The sequence below is a fragment of the Lates calcarifer genome, linkage group LG10 (genome assembly GCF_001640805.2).
Source record: "Lates calcarifer isolate ASB-BC8 linkage group LG10, TLL_Latcal_v3, whole genome shotgun sequence".
In the NCBI taxonomy this organism is placed as follows: domain Eukaryota; kingdom Metazoa; phylum Chordata; class Actinopteri; family Centropomidae; genus Lates; species Lates calcarifer.
Genome location: NC_066842.1, coordinates 15,670,056 through 15,686,382, shown reverse-complemented (window position 1 = coordinate 15,686,382; position 16,327 = coordinate 15,670,056). Strand labels below are relative to the sequence as shown.

Below are 16,327 nucleotides of genomic sequence, written 5' to 3'. Positions count from 1 at the left end.
ATTTTAGCATTTAATTTTGTCATATGTGTTTGGAGTGTATTTTAAAACCTTTACGTTGGCAGAAACAATTTGTTGGAGGAAAAATCATGCGCACCAGTGTTCACACTGTGGACTTTGTACGCTACATTTAAACTCAATGGTTGTCCAACATTTAAGAGTACTTGAGTTTTACATGCTATGTTACCTGGCAACGAGTTTCCAAATGGAGGATTAGAAGGAGAAATCAGAACTATCAACACGATAAATAGTTTCATCTGTAGACGCGTTAAAGAGTAGACATGGCTGTAGCAAACACAGAACCTGTTTTGAAAGAGTGTGATTTGAAACACTGCCTGCCTCAAATATATAAGGTAGGTTATCTTTAGTAGAAATAATATGTAACGTTACAGATTGTCAGAACCCTTAGGTCTGCTCTTCAGTAATTAATACCCATTTACTTTATTTGACTAATGATTACCATCACCACTTTATTTATTAATTTGTAATATATATTTTACATTTGATAATAATATTATCATCTTTATTTGATTTTCCTTGACAACAGGCCCTGTTGACAGCTTCATGCCTGTCATGTCCCAGTGACCCAATACAGTTTCTGAAAAACACTCTCTTGGCCTTCCAGGGACATGATAGTCTTCAGGATGTAGACTGGTAGGTAGACCTCCTGTTCCTGTGACTTTTCTTTAGACGGACACAAGGTGGCTCACTTTCTCAAGTTTTCTTTTTACTCATGGGAGTGAGAGTCATGGTAGGCTATCAAATGTGGAGGAGTGCAGATTAAACTATTTTCCCCCTTTGCCACTGTACATTCCATCTCTGACCCCTGAAAGGAGGAAAAGCATGTACAAATTACACAAGAAGCTAAAGACAGAAACACCACTTCACATTTTCTCTCAACAGATTTTAAGTGGCCCTTTAAGTACATATTAGGAATAATCAAATAGTTTATGTGGATGGACATTCATATTCATGACCTTTACAATTATACTTGAAGTGACTTTTTAACAGCAACATCCCTAGGGACCTTAACTAAGCATCAGTGTCATCTGCACCTGATTACTTTCACTACCAATATATACTCTTTTACTATTGTACATTCACTATTTTTAACAGAATAGCATTATGACTGTGTTAAATCTGTCTGATATTTTGTGTAAATCATCAAAATCATTCAGGAATGCAAATTACTTTTGGGCAGTATCTGTTTTTGATGTCGACTTTATTTTTTCTCGAGGCACAAGTTTGTTGTTGATGCCAAACAGCTCACTGCAACAACCACCTCTCTGACATGTAGGACTGTGGACACAGCCTATATGGATCCAGATGACAACATGGTACAGTATGGTTTAGTAGCATACATATCATTGAAAGTCAAGTTGAATTCCAGTTTTCCCAAGACTGAAATGACTGAAATGAAAAAGTCAGTGATTTTATAATAATTGCTGTTCTGTATTCCTTTCTAGCTGTCCTTTTGTCTATTTGAGAAGGCCTACACCTGTTACAGGAAAAGTTTAACAAGTTCTTACTTCAGGTAGGCCTACAGTACTACAAGACCAACACGAGAAATTGATCAATCACTTCTGAGAAATATCAAAGTCAAAACAAATTTCACTTCTCCAATACTTGAGTTGACTATATTATCAACCTAAAAACACTGAAATTGTTGAGCAGATTTTCCCATGACACAATCAAGAAGTGAAAAAAAAAAAATAAATTAAATAATGATCCCTTTACTAATAACAGTGGATGTATGCAGAAACTTGATTTTTCTCCCAGTTGAAGATGGAAATGGATCCTATTGGAGACAAAAATGAAAACATTTTAACTGCAGTTTTCAGATGTTTGACAATTGAACATTCACAATATGAACACTTACTAATATAAAACACCTGCTGTCAGTCAGCGGTTTGACCTAAAATAAAATAGAAAAATTAACTTGAATACCAATAGTCACAGTTTTCATAACATATGTTTTACAGTCATTTACTCTCTAGTTATGCTCACAAGGCAGGACAGCTGGAAAGTGGCTTTTAGACTTCGAGGTTGTTCCAGATTTTTTAAATTGCATTATTTGCATGTTTGGCTCTAATGCCTTAAGTATCTTCTATTTACTGCTGTCTTTGAATCGGTATGATTTTTTTCAGAATCCTAATGACGTAACTGAAGGAGATATTCATAATTGTTTCCAAGTTTGAGATGTGAGGAATTTTCTCAGCTTCATGTTTAAATTAAATGTTAGAAGCATAGTTATCATTATAAACATATCAGTTACATTTATATGCAGAATATTTTAATGTTTTTCCATACCATTTTATCTCGCTCATTCAGAAGTGTTGATTCTGCCCCTCTGTTCTTCACGTCCGTTTACACTGTGGGATACAATAGGGCTTTTTGTTTTCTTGAGACAGGTTTCCATTGATCTTTAGCAGTCTTGTCTTCAACGTAATGATATGGTGTATAATGGGTCTTTGATTGAGATTCTTTGCCCCTTACATAGCCGTTTCTAGACTTCATAATATATACGTTTACTGGTGGTTGTGAAGCATTTGGGCCCATTTGGGGAGGAATCTTTTTTTTGTTGCCATGATTCCTCCAAAAGACACCACCAAGAGTAGAGCCAGACACCTTGGATGCAGATAGCAGTTTAGGGGGCCAGTAGGCCATGTTGCCAGGCTCTTCATTCACATTGGCTGGATGCTTCTGTACTTTGGTAAGTTGTTTGAAGGTCTGTTGAAGGCCAGCTTTTGTAGCACTCAGAAAGCCATCATTTAGAGAAATGCCTTGCCTTTGTTGGGTAGAAAACGAGCCCAAGAGGTTTCTGGCACCATGTATATCACCATGTGGGAACCTATCAGAGATTATATTCTTGATTTCAAAGTTTCTGGATGTCACCTCATTGCCAAATAATCTTGACAAAGCTTTCTTCAATTGTGAGGTTGGATCCAAGTTATTTGTAGAGTTAAATCTTGCATAAGCATCACTAACCTGAGTTAAGATCCCACTCTTGGTTGAATTTAAGTCGCTAGAAATGGGAATCAGAGTATTGTCATTTGCTTGTTTTGGTTCCTGACTGGCAGTCTGCTTGGACAGGTCAGATTTTTCCTCATCTTTAGCTTGGACAGTGAGGACGGATGGACGAGAAATACTGACTCTCTGGTTTCCAAGATACTCATCATGTCTGCTTGAGTCATGAGGAGAGCTGGAAGGTCTCGCAGTAAACATCAGGTGGAATCTGATCGGCTGCTTTCTGCTATACACTTGGTTGTGAGGGTCATGTGGGCTGCTCGATTCAACATTCACGTGACCACTACTACTCTGAGGTGAAAGGTCAGAGTTTGAAGAGACAGAACCAGTTGATACAGGCATGTGGATGATGGGAGTGTAGTTTATATCCTTCGATTCTGTCTGAACTGTCTGGGCTGGTCTTTGCCCGTGTTTGGGCAGATTATCTGGAATGTAGAGTTGACCTCTTGGTGCACTGACATCGGCTTGAGTTACCCTGCGTATCTCCTCTCTATGGAAATCTTTACCAAGTTCAAAGCCACCTGATGGATTTTGATGCCCCATAGAGGAGTCTCCACTGTGAGATGAATATTTAGGTTTTTGGATATTCTTCTCAGAGGTTAAAGGTTTTATACTGGATGTCTTACTTGAATAGAAGCTAAGATCTTGAGATGGGCTGTTTTGTGGGTGTACAGGGGATGCTGTCACATGGCTCTTCAAAGAAAAATCCCCTCCAAAGAATGAACCAGAGGGTATTTTTTCGGGGAGCTTGTTGCTTGTCGACTGAACATCTTCCTTTTGCGCATTTGGAGCACTTGAGAAAATATCAGGGTTTTCCCCAGAAATGCCACCCATGGCCAAACTTCCATAATTACTTGAAACCTGCTCTGTGGTTGCTAAATCATGGTGTAGGTAGAGAGCAGGGCTGGGGCCAGAGTCTTGGTTGTCATAAACACTTGGAGAAATTAGACTTGCAGTGGAGTTGAAAGGATCCGGGGAAAAGAGGCTTTCACTTGGCTTTTGGTAGTTGGTGTCTGGCTCACTCTGTTCAAATACTGTATTAGTAGGTTCACTCCAAACTTCATTTTCACTGTTATCATGAGCAGATGTGTCTTTTACAGAATCAGAGGTAGTGGAAGACTCTCCGTTATTTTGAGCACCAGAAGTCAACTCATTTTTCAATGTTTCTCGAGCTGTTTGAAAATGTACACTCAAGTCACTTCCTGGTGTTAAGAAGGAGCTCTTCATTGTCTCTATAAACTGTATGAAATGGTCAATTGTTGGGAAACTGACACCCTCCACAGTTTTCTGCGGTGTGTGCTCCTTCAATAAAATGCCAAAGGGATGTTGATTACCAGAAGTCAAATGCTTATATTTCTGCTCAGAGGGAGCAGAGGGGACCATTGCAGACTCATCTTGGTCCTGTCCTGAGTCTGGTTTGTTCTGTACCATCTCTTCACCAAGGCTAGTAACTGAGCTAACATCCTCTCTGTTTTCATGGACTGGTTCTCTCATAGCCTTTGTTTCATCCTCATGGTTTGTGTTTAAAAATGCTCCAGAATGAAACTGGTTTGAGGTTTGTGGGTTCTCATTGAGAGAGTATCCATGTGCAATGTTGTAACCTATCAGGGAATAAACAAACATTTGGTTGTGCACATATGGTTGAACATAGTGAGAAATTAAAACAAACAACAAAAAAAAAAACTTACCTCTCTGAGAAGGAAAACAGATGCAGCCCCATAACAACAGAGTGCACAGCCAAGAAACCCTGAAAACAATAGAGTTAGAAATAGTAGCACAAACCAAATTTACCTAAAAATACACTTGTATCTTATTTACCCAAATGGAAGATCCATGGCAGTGAGTTTTAACCGTTGCATCCGCCTGCAGTAGGAACAGCAGCAGAGTGTTGATTAAACTACCAGCCCAGATAACAATGAATCACGCTCTGTCCCTTCTTTCTCTAGAAAGTCTGATAGCAAGGGATGACAGAAAAGAAGGATACTAAAACTTTCCAGCTTCTGCTTACACTGATTGCAGTGAGGTGATTGTATACAGCTGGTGCTGTGAGAAAATCAACCTAATTAGACAAGCCCAGGTGGAGCATTTATTCAAAGGGCTGCATGGTGGTGGCTTATATCACTACAACATGTATGTCTTTTTATAAATCTGTCTTGAAAATATAATTTACACAGGACTAAAAATAGAATACATTAGGTCTGATCATATTTTTGGAGCAGTGTGTTGAGGTCACATCCAGGTTATTTCATGACAGTTTATACATATTGTGATGTTGAAGCCTTGAATTTGATCATGATTGCACCAGAGAGAGAGTGATCCAGATGGAACCCTAGGCAGAAATTTGACCCATGTTAATGAAAGTCATGAGCATTTTCTCTGGATCATTGTTGACAAGTGGGCAAGAGGAGGATATTCTGTTTCACAGATTCCCTTTCACCTCTCAACTGTCAGTGCAGTTACCTCCATCACTGGCCTTTTATCCTGTCAATCACTCGGTCCTGTCTTAATGTCCAGAGCTACTTCAGTTGAGATAATCATTAATATAAACTTATTAAAGATGACATAATGATTTATGAAATATTTATGAATTAATCCATAAATATTATTTCAATGTTACTGACTGTTGCATAGATGCAGTTTCCTGACAGCCTGTCTGCATACCTGTTCACTAAATTAATGATGAGCTCTGTCCACAGGAAGTGGAAGAGGTTCACTGCACAGAGCAAGAGAGACACCGTAGAGCTGGCTCTTAAGATGGACGAGACAAAGAGGCACTTTGAGAGGAAATGCCAGCGGGTTGCACTCACCAAATGGTTGAACTGGGCAAAGTTACGCAAGAAGAAACAGGCCGGTAGGTGACTATACAAGTATTTCTCAGTGAAAAAGTAATCATAAGGAGTGTTGGTTTCACTAATGTGAGCTGACTGTTTTTGCAAGCTGTGACTCTGTCATGTATACAGCCAGAGAAAACAAGCACTGTGGTTGAGAAATATGTCCCAACCCAAAAGTCTTTCCTGACAATATTTTCTTCCCCTCTGAATACTCCTACTTCCTGTGACTCATTTTGTCCCCTGTACTCTCACCATTAAACTCAGAGACTTTGGTCTTGAGATTCAGTACAATCAAACTATGTAATCGGGATATTGTTGACATTATTTAGCCCACATGTTATCCTCTGCTAAAACAGCAAATACTTGTGTTGTTTAAAAGATTGCAATTTCTTTTCAACTCAGCTGCCACTGAGAAACTTGAGAGACTTATAAACGCTTGTCGTCTTAAGCGCATCATAGCTGCATGGTGTAATGTTGCAAAGGACTCAAAGAGGACAAAAGAGTACTTTAAGGTATACTTTTATGTAGAAGTTTAGAAAAAAATAATATACATACATATTTATACTGAACTCTAGCAATGTTGTGTATTGTTTGCTTGTGTGTTTGTATGCATCTTGCAGAAGTTGGAAATGGGTTTTATAGAGATCAGCAACAAAGACCATCAGATCGGATGTGATGGACTCTCAGTGCTCCCTAGCAGCCTCTCATTGAAGGTAGTTCTTCATAAACATTGCAGCATTCATGAAGTTCACACAGAGTAATTCTTTTCTAATTTCTCTAAGCAGTCAGTGGTGAGGTCATACCTATCTGTTACGTAAGACTTAGAGTGGACTTCACTGTAAACATACCTCCAGCCTCTGTGAGACCAGGTGATTAAAGTCTGTGACTGCTGATTATGCTGTAGTGTACCTCTTAATCATTACCACAGAGAGGGCTCTGTTCATGGGACAACTCACTCACAAGATCTGTTGCAGTGTTTTATGGTTTTATGCATTTTAGTGAAAATATTTTTGTAGACCTTATTGCTGAAGTACTTTCATACCAGTGGCTCTCTAGATTATAAATATGTTGAAAACTTAAGAACACAACTTATCTTACTGACTGTTCTTAAAGTAATCAGTTGAAGCCCCTGTTTGCTTTGGATTCACATTTGTTGGCAATGTGAGTGCAGTTTTTAGCTTTGTTTGCTCTGGCCTTTCTGCCCAACACCTCTCTTCAATAAATAGTGCTCCAACATGACTATGTTTGGAGAGGGAAAGGGGCTGCTTGTTCACTTGCATTACTCCACCTTGCAAAGTGGCAGTGCCAGAGGTGGCAGTGAACCATGTCTGAGTACCTAACTGTCCCCATGACATCGGCCAAACATTTCCAAGGTGAGGGCTGGTTATGTGAAAGTAAAACCTACAGGACCAAATATCGATCAAAATGCCAGTATGAATCTATTAATTTCTTTCAACATTTGGCACAGAGGACGGAGTGTTAAAATTTTTAGTCAGTTAAATAGCGAGGCAATTCATATGTCTACCCTCCTTCATCTGACACTTTTCTTCAGATCTTTCAGTATCTAGAACTACGAGACTGGCTGAATTGTGCCAAGGTGTGTTGCACATGGAAAGCTATCAATCCAGTCAGGCACACTGTGGAGTCAGGTTTGTACAGACGCTGATTCTTTAATTTATAGAAATTCTTGAGGTCATAATTCTAACAGGAGTATAAATGTGTTTTAATGTTTGTCCCTGTTAGATCAACTTCTCTGTAGAGAAGGACTGGATAACAGACAGCACAATGAAGCAGATTCTGCAGAACTACAGCATATTTGTGACTCATCTTAACTTGCGGGGCTGCACATCACTTACATGGCCCAGCTTGAAATGTATCGGTGAGTATTCCATATCCTATTGCTGCATATGATTTTTTTTGGCGTGTATTTTATGTGCAATACCCATGTTTCACGTAGGTGTGCATTGATTCATACAAGACACTCAATAAGTTGACAAATCTTATATTTTGATTACACAACACTGACAAAACATAAAAGTGACACTGAAAAATGTAGTTTCTCCATCTGATACAGACTTGTTTAATACTGAAAGTAAATGAAAGACAGGAAAACAAAAAGCATTTTAAAAGCCAGATTTCAGGTCAGGTTTTCACTCGAGTCAGGACAGTCTGATGATCTGGTATTTCTGCGGCACTCTCAAGTGGCTCGGCTCCAGCTCCTCCTCCAGCTCTCCCTGCACTTCCATCGGTGTGTTCCAAAGCTCTGGGTTTGTTTCGTCTTGATCGGTTCTGCTGTGCTGTCTGTCTTTTGGACACTCTCTGTTGTAGGAATGCACATAGGCCTCCGCACTCTCCCCAGTATGTTCAGGAGGGGAGCGACAGAACAGGCCAGAGTGCCTCACTCCTGGGTGCAGACGTAGCCAGTACACCATGTAGTGGATGCTGGAAAAAATGCAGACAGTTTTTAGTAATGATTTGCATTTGTGTCGAATAAAATTTGACCGCACATGTTTTGAGCAGAGGAACCCACCTGTAGTCACACACCCAAGGGTTTCCTCCCAGTTTTAGCTGAGACAGGAAGTAAAGGTCTTCGAGAACCCCATACTGGACAAAATGCAGGCTGTTGTCAGACAAGTCCAGCTCTCTGAGGTGCAGGAGCCCAGACAGAGATGCTATGAGAGAGAAAGGGAATGCATGGGCATAGCATTCATTTGTTTCTTGCTTCTCTCAGTGTAATTATATTTACCCAGAAAAGTAAAAGCGGAGCAATCAAACTGTGATAGAAATCTACAGGCTGGTGTTCATTTTGTGTCTGAATCACTTGAGCACAGTGATAATTTTATGTCTGTAACTCTGTCACTATAAATAGAAGTAATGCTGTAAACACAGATACGGGAAAAATGGGGAAATAGAAGTCAGCAGCAGGTGTGTAATACGTTCTCAAACTTTAGCCAAAGAATAACACAACTTTGTGGAAGTTTTCATCCTGGATTTTACAGGATATATTAAGCACACACTTCACTATTCACTGATCACACTATGCGCACACACATAACAGGCAGAGAAGGCTTTACCTGTGTCGATATGCTCCATGTAGTTATTACTGAGGATAAGGGTTCTGAGGCTCCTTGCGCCTTGGAAATCTCTGGCTCTGAGATGACGGATCGAATTATAGGACAGATCAATGTGAACAACATCATCTGGAATACCTGTGGGCACCTCAGTTAGACCTGAACAGAGGGAGGAAGGGGTTACACATATACAGTATATTTGATTATTTTATATGTGCCAAAAAATAACTTTGCTTTATTCACAAGTTCAGTATTTATTTTCTTAATTAATGAGTGTTGGATTTTTAATCTATACCATCTGAATTTGTCAAACCAAAGCAAGAAATCAGTTCAAGTTTCTTCTCTTCATACAACAAGTTCAGTAACTGAAAAACTGGCGCAGAGACAGAGTTATGCTCTGCTGTCGTCCATGACCTGAATTTGATACTAATGTCCAGGCCTCCTGCCAGTTGGAGGCAAAGAGTAGTAACACATTATTTGACTTAGACTATTCTTAGGCAAATTGAATATACTTTTACATGTTTTACAATGGACTTACTCTGATAAAGTGGCCAAGCTTTGTTTAGTTGACGCTTTCCAAGTTGTTCATGAAATGACAAATTACTATAAAGATGGAATTAAGTCACAAGTTAAGGAAGCAAGCAGCATAAAACTGAAAAAAAGACACCAGCCAAAACAGATGTAACTCTGCCAGTTCTATGTCTGGCACTGAAAATCCACTGAGAGATGGGAGTTTAGTCATTCCAGTAATATTTTCTCATGAGAAAACTAGCTCTCTGAAACGGCCCTACAGAGGTATTTCTCTTAAGCCCACTGTTACATAAGAAACATGTGTGATGAATTTCTCATAGTGAGAGTAGTGTACAATTAATCAAACTGATTAACAAAAATATAAGCTGATTGCAGACTTGCCTCGTTTACTGCAGTCCATTCGCATTTCAGGGAAAATGTAGATATGGCAGGATGTGGTGGCATCTGGTTTGCTGCGTATTGGACTTGGCTCTACAGGTTCAATGGGGTTTGTTTGGTCGCCCTGTGGGTCGCCGGTCGGGTCTGACTCCTTACAGAGTAACTCAGGGTCAACCTGCTTCATCTTCATGCCTTTTAGCCTGATGGGCTCTGCACACCTAGCAGAGGAAATACAGTTAAGTCATGGATAAATCAAATGGGATATTTGGAGGGTGTTTGTCAGTAATGACTCCTACACCTGTGAGATCAGCCATTCACCTGGCATGATTTCCAAAATTCCGGTTGCTTGGGACCTGAAGGGTGCGTATGAGACTATCCAAAGGGCAGAGACAGTTCCAGGGATTATCATATAAACGAAGATAGCGAAGGTTTGGCATGGGGATGAGGGCCTCCTCGCTAAGTGTTCCCAGGCGGTTGTGCTGCAGCAGCAGGGTTGTAAGGCGTGTCAGGCCCTGAAAGGCTCCTTCCTCCACTAAAGAGATCTGGTTCTGCTGCAGGTCTAGACTAGTTAAACTCTCATATCCAAAAAGGGCTCCATCACGAAGGACCTTGATCCGGTTGCGAGCCATAAGGAGGTGTTTGGGGGCTTTGGACCAGGTTTGTGAAGAGGGAATGGAAGAGAGACGTCGGTCCTGACAGTCCACGAAGAAATCTCCAGATTCTGTCGACTCTGAGCAGGCAGGTGACACAAGTCTGGAGGGGCCCGATCTGCTGTGGCGCCCAGTGCCTCGTGCTCTGAGAGTTTTCAAACACAAAAAATGAATTCATGGCTTGTCTCTGTCTATACATCGTTGTAAGAGTGTGAAAAATGGATTGAACCCGTCAGACTCAAGAGTAAGTCCATACCTGTCCCGTGTGAGCTTGTGCCTTGCTCCTTTGAGGCCTCTGCCCCTCCCCGGCTTTTTCATCTCAATGGACGAGAGCAGGAGGAGGATCAGGAAGGAGAAGAGGAGACAGGAGGTCACATGCATTCTGAGCCCTGCAGGGATTATCTTTTCAGTAAGATGAGCTGGAGCCAAAGCAGGAGTTTAGGATGAAAGTCTTACGAAAACAGAAGCAACTGGACCAACAGTGTTATTGTTGACGAAACACAGCTGCTTTTTAGCCTGCGGAAAAAATGAGAGATTGCACATTATGTAAGAGATAGGAGCCGACTAGGAATGTATATACAGCTTTGAAATAAGGCAGACTACTATATCACTTCATGTTGTTCCTTACATAATGTTGTATATTACTTTCTTATATTACAACCTACATATACTATTTATAGCAATAAAAGGTGCAGTGTAACCAGTCATTTTTCCTGCTCTTTACTGTTTTTCTGTGCATTTTTTTATTGCAGTTGAATGCAGAGATCTCCAGGAGCTCAATGTATCAGAGTGTTTTAATGTCACTGTAAGTAAAACATTGTGGACTATGGATAATGTATAGTATAATATATTTAGGAAAATCCTAAATCTGTAAGAAAATGCATCCTCTTCATATCACACATGTTACTTTTCTGTTTATACTATTCTGTAGAGTTTAATAACGTATATTGAACATTTGAACCTGTGCTCTTTAACAGGATATGATGGTTCAGAGGATTGTCGAGGGCTGTCCCCTGCCTGCTCTACTTGAACCTTTCCTGCACGCTTGTAACAAACAACACTCTAAGAGAACTGTCCAGGTTAATCTCCTGTTTTGTTAAACCCATCAGACATTAGGCGTTGTGGGTGGCACAGTGGTACAGTGGCCTCACAGCAACCGGGGTCGCCTCTCACCCAATATCAGCTGGGATAGGCTCCAGCCCCTCAGTGAACCTTACAGATAAGCAGTATAGATAATGGCTGGATGGACATTAGGCTTTGTGACTAGATTAGATTTGTGCTCTAAACTGGTCCAACTCACTTGTATATCCAAGTGATCTTTTTCTGGCCTCCAGCCCCTTAGTTCCCAGAATTATCCCCATTTCTGTTTGTCCAACATGCAGCCCCTGACTGGGTCGTGTTTCATGCCTAAAAGCAGTGTGGTCAGTGCCAATGTAATGATTTATAAGAACAGATGTGGCATAACATAACAGCTAGTCTGTATGATTGCTTCACTGACAGATTTGTTTGGGTGGTAGTACTGTACAAAATGTTTTGGGAATATTTCACAATTTACCTGCAAGAATTTGAAGATTTTCTTTTCTTTTCCTTTTGTTAAAAACATCAACAAAACAACCAACAGTGATCTAAACACAAACAAACAAGTCATTTGTTTTCTTATGATATATGAATTAATCTAACGATCGATTTTGAACAGGAACTGTCTCAACCTTCAATACCTGAGTCTGGCCTACTGCTACAGATTCACAGATAAAGGCTTTCTGTACCTGACCACAGGAAAGGGCTGCCACAAACTCATCCACCTCAACCTGTCCGGCTGCACTCAGGTCAGTTGGTGCGCTCCTCGGTTTGGTATATAGCCACAGCTTCACTTGCAGACAGGCCACAGCTTTTTGCCTTTTGAAAGTTTTAGTGTTGAGTCCGCCTTGGATAAATCCAGTCACTGCTCTCTGCACGTGTGTCCTCTTGTTACTGTACCCTGGTGAGTGCACTCACTCACTCACTCTGTGCTCAGAGCGAGTGGATGAAAATCTGAAGGAGAAGAAGAGTAAAAAGCAGCTGAGGCCAAGTGGAGGGTTGGGTTTATACAATCAACTCTGGCCCACCCACTCAAGATGTGCAACACTCTATAACATAACACACATGCCCCACAACATAAAACACACTTTCCTCTGGAAATGTGCAGTAGTTTGGTTCCAGATGTATGGTTTCACTTTACTGGGCCCTGAAAATGTGAGGAGGGAGGAAAACAGCATCCAGGAGAGTGATTCAGATTCCAGCGTGGACACATATTTTCCTCTCTCTCCTCCCAGATGACAGTAAATGGGTTCAAGTACATTTCTACTGGATGCCCTTCACTGAAAGAGGTGGTGATCGATGACATGCCCACACTTTCAGATAGCTGTGTTGTGGTAAGTCTGTTCATTTCTAACATCACAGGTTTCATACAGTCTTAATGTAACAGCTCTGGAAGGTTTGAGAGAGGATCAGGAATGAATTACAAAAGAATTTGCTTCATCAACCCATGCATAATTGTTTGTCCACACACCTTTAACCCCTTGTAGCAGAGAAAAGTTTTGACTCTTACTCTTTTCTAACAGGCACTACTTGCCAGATGCCACTGTTTGTCTGCCATTTCCCTGTTGGATGCTAGTCATCTTTCCGACGTCGCCTTCAAAGCCATCGCTGAAGTAGCCACGCTGAAGACTTTCAGCACAGAGGGTGAGAGCATTTTGCATCCTACAGCCTTCATTTCCAAATTCATGAGATGATATGACACTGATCCCAGTTATTCTGTCTGTTCTACACCCCATGCACATTAGGTAACAACCAACTCTCAGACGTCAGCTGGAAGGCTCTGTGCAGCAGCTCACAAGGCCTCCGCAGACTCCACGCTGCAGAATGTCCCAGAATGACCGACACCAGTCTCAAATCTGTAGCCACCCTCAAGAACCTGCAATACCTGGACATCTCACTTTGCAACAAGTGTGTGTGTGTGAGTGTGTGTGCATGTGTGTGCACAACTGCTGAAGTGTGTTACACTCTCAATCCTGATGCTGTGCATTATCATTAAACTGCATGATGTAATGTGTGTTTCAGGGTGAGCGATGTTGGGATTAAGTACTTGACTGAAGGCTCCTCAGTCACCAAACTGCGAGAGCTGAATATCAGTCACTGCAGTTACATCACTGACATCTCTGTCATGAGGATTGCTCAAAGGTATATAGTACAACTACACACACACACATACAAACATACCTTGCTGTGGTCTGTTGATGAGCGGCACATTGCAGCTCTTTTGTGGCTCTTCTACACAATTGATCAGGTTGTGTAAACTGCACCATCTCAACTTGAGTTACTGTGAGAGACTGACTGACACAAGTCTGGAGTGGCTGAGTGGCAGCTCTATCTCCTCTCTTGACATCAGCGGTTGTAACATCCAGGACCAGGTATCATTTGAATGTTTGTTCTTACAGTTACACATTTCCTGAAGAAGAGATAACTGACTCTTGTGGCGAACCATCTGTAACCTGATAGTTGTATTTTCAGGGGCTGGCTGCTGTCGAGGGAGTTCGCCTGAGGAAGTTAGTTCTTGCTGAGTGTGTCTACATCACAGACATTGGCATAGAGGTAAAAATCTAGCTACGATTTCAACACATGGTCAGATGTGGTATTTTTATAGATCAGTTTACAATTTTAATCCATGTTTACTTTCTTTTCCAAATTAACTTGTGCCAAGTTTCCGAGCAAAGAAATTCCAGTCACTGTTCCTGCCTACACACAGATGTGAACAGAGCATCGAATAAGAGTCATCTTTTAGATGTGGTCTCCCATTTCCTTCATGACATCAGTTCACATCCCATTTCAAATATCTCTGTCATCTTCTTTGTTCCCCACGAGGACAGAAACTATGCAAGAACGTGAGAGATCTGGAACATGTTGATGTGTCTCACTGTGTGGCTCTGTCTGACCCGGCTATCAGAGCCATTTCATTTTACTGCAGAGGTCTGGTCACACTGCAGATGGCAGGTTGTCCCAAGGTATACACACATATATGCAAACACACTCTTTAAAAGCCTTTAAACGTTCCTTGATTGTTCTCAAGTCACTTTTGTCCACAATGTTTCCTATTTTCCTTTGCCTGGCTCAGATGACAGATATGGCAGTGCAGTATCTGACAAGTGGATCTCAGTACTTACGAGAGCTTGATGTGAGTGGCTGTGTTCTTCTCACAGACCGCACGCCTCGACACTTAGAGAGGATCTGTCCTCCGCTCTGCTCCATCACAATGACCTGCTGCCGTGGCATCTCCAGGTAAGACACACACTTAGAAGAGTACAGCAAAATTTAAGTTCTGTGTGAGAACTTGTAAAGAGCAGCGAGTTTATGTTCCCTCAGGAGGGCCGCCTTAAAGCTGCAGCCACGTGTGGAGCACTGGGAGCACAGCAATGACTACTCTCCATACTGGTTCGGGTACAACATGGGCCAAATAGTGCCTCCAGTAACAAGACCCATCAAGACTGATGACACCTGGGAAGTGGTGGAGAAGCACTCAATGATAACAAGAGCAGCAAGTACAGAGAGGATATAAACAGGTGTCAATAAGTAATGATTTTGTACAAATAGAGTCCTGACGAATAGGTGCAGCATTACTGACAATCATGCCATATATTGGAATTCATTAGAGCATTTTCCACAAACCATCATTTGAGAGAAAATCTCAAATCACTGGTTATTATCAGAGTAAGTTTCTGTTTGTGTACCCTACCTGACTGGATAGAAACTCAGACTTAATGCTGCTTCAGCTGATGCTCTGACTCATTATATTTCATCAGCTCCTGACAGTGAAACGTCCTGCACTGTTCTGTGTTTCATAGAGCAGATGTCTTTTTGACTCTACATAAACTGTCACAGATTGCTTTTTACCCAGCTAGACTCTAATGGCTTTTCCACACTTTTATACCAGTGAATTGAAATGTTTGATTTCCATTATGACTTTTTTTACATGACAGTTTTTATAGTAAAGATATATTATTTCCTGTATATTTAATTTGTGCTCTCTCTTGTGTCTCTCCTGTAACCTCTCAGTTTTAAGTTTGTTTTAAACTCTGAAATAACTAAGTGAATGTAAAAAATCTTACTGCTCCAGTTTTGGTTCATATATACTGTATTCCTAATCTCACTACACTGGATTCCAAAATGTGGTATGGATAGCTAACAGCAAAATTATTGACAAAAATTGCCATCCTATTTAGGAGTAAAGACATGACACTGGTATATATTTATTAGCAGATCTTTATACTTTCATACACTTGACAAAGCACTTTAAATATGGGCTCTTACTCAACCAGTTCAACAGCCTGCTTTCAGAGCTGGTTAAATCTGATCAGAATTATTTTTATCTCTTTTTTGTGATGGTTTATCTATGCAGCATCTGTGCACTCATTGTTTATCTTTTTCTTTTTAAATTATTTAATTTATATTCATTTATTATCATTTATTTATTATTACTCTTCTTAAATTAAAAAGATGTATTATTTTATTTTGCAATCTTGGTATATCTTTTGTTTATATAACTGTCTTATTGCTTTTGTTTCTACATTACCCTGAGAGTGTCAGGGAAGTCTGAGTGTGTTAATACTATAAGATCTATAATGCTCCAATGAGATGAAGCTCATTAGTTGAAACAAGTACAGATCTTGTTCATAATATAACTAATATAAAGCTCTTTTGGAATGTGCAAAGAGGACCGTGGGAAATATTTGTTAAGATGTGTTCTGATTAAAATTTCATAATTATTAATTCTTATTAATTAGCAGGCATTTAGAGAGAGTGATGTTCT

General features: G+C 40.5%; 3 protein-coding genes across 4 annotated transcripts; 1 reads left to right on the top strand and 2 right to left on the bottom strand.

Moving 5' to 3' along the window:
- Nucleotides 1-139: 139 nt before the first annotated feature.
- Nucleotides 140-16,027, top strand: fbxl13 (F-box and leucine-rich repeat protein 13). Its single transcript, XM_018663961.2, is given in 23 exon segments — nucleotides 140-350; nucleotides 545-651; nucleotides 1,235-1,334; nucleotides 1,464-1,531; nucleotides 5,721-5,875; nucleotides 6,258-6,367; nucleotides 6,476-6,568; nucleotides 7,408-7,476; nucleotides 7,478-7,504; nucleotides 7,599-7,734; nucleotides 11,238-11,290; nucleotides 11,463-11,495; nucleotides 11,497-11,564; nucleotides 12,182-12,311; nucleotides 12,798-12,896; nucleotides 13,086-13,206; nucleotides 13,308-13,470; nucleotides 13,585-13,704; nucleotides 13,811-13,934; nucleotides 14,035-14,115; nucleotides 14,391-14,525; nucleotides 14,636-14,799; nucleotides 14,884-16,027. Coding segments are annotated over 23 exon segments (2,421 nt in total). The 5' UTR covers nucleotides 140-278; the 3' UTR covers nucleotides 15,077-16,027.
- LOC108875206 (uncharacterized) lies at nucleotides 1,341-5,095 on the bottom strand. 2 transcript variants are annotated; one of them, XM_018663962.2, is made up of 5 exons: nucleotides 4,843-5,094; nucleotides 4,713-4,771; nucleotides 2,308-4,625; nucleotides 1,877-1,912; nucleotides 1,341-1,795 (listed from the first exon to the last, which is right to left on the bottom strand). In XM_018663962.2, the coding sequence occupies exons 1-3, from the start codon at nucleotides 4,881-4,883 to the stop codon at nucleotides 2,365-2,367; spliced, it is 2,361 nt and encodes a 786-aa protein (XP_018519478.1). In that variant the 5' UTR covers nucleotides 4,884-5,094; the 3' UTR covers nucleotides 1,341-1,795; nucleotides 1,877-1,912; nucleotides 2,308-2,364. The 2 variants fall into 2 exon arrangements, with proteins under 2 accessions (XP_018519478.1, XP_018519479.1); XM_018663963.2 differs by lacking the exon at nucleotides 1,877-1,912 and having other exon boundaries at nucleotides 4,843-5,095.
- Nucleotides 7,842-12,399, bottom strand: LOC108875207 (leucine-rich repeat-containing protein 17). Its single transcript, XM_018663964.2, has 7 exons — nucleotides 12,252-12,399; nucleotides 10,742-11,001; nucleotides 10,154-10,630; nucleotides 9,839-10,053; nucleotides 8,930-9,085; nucleotides 8,386-8,527; nucleotides 7,842-8,297 (listed from the first exon to the last, which is right to left on the bottom strand). Exons 2-7 carry the CDS (start codon nucleotides 10,864-10,866, stop codon nucleotides 8,015-8,017), a joined length of 1,398 nt encoding a protein of 465 aa, XP_018519480.1. The 5' UTR covers nucleotides 10,867-11,001; nucleotides 12,252-12,399; the 3' UTR covers nucleotides 7,842-8,014.
- Nucleotides 16,028-16,327: the final 300 nt, after the last annotated feature.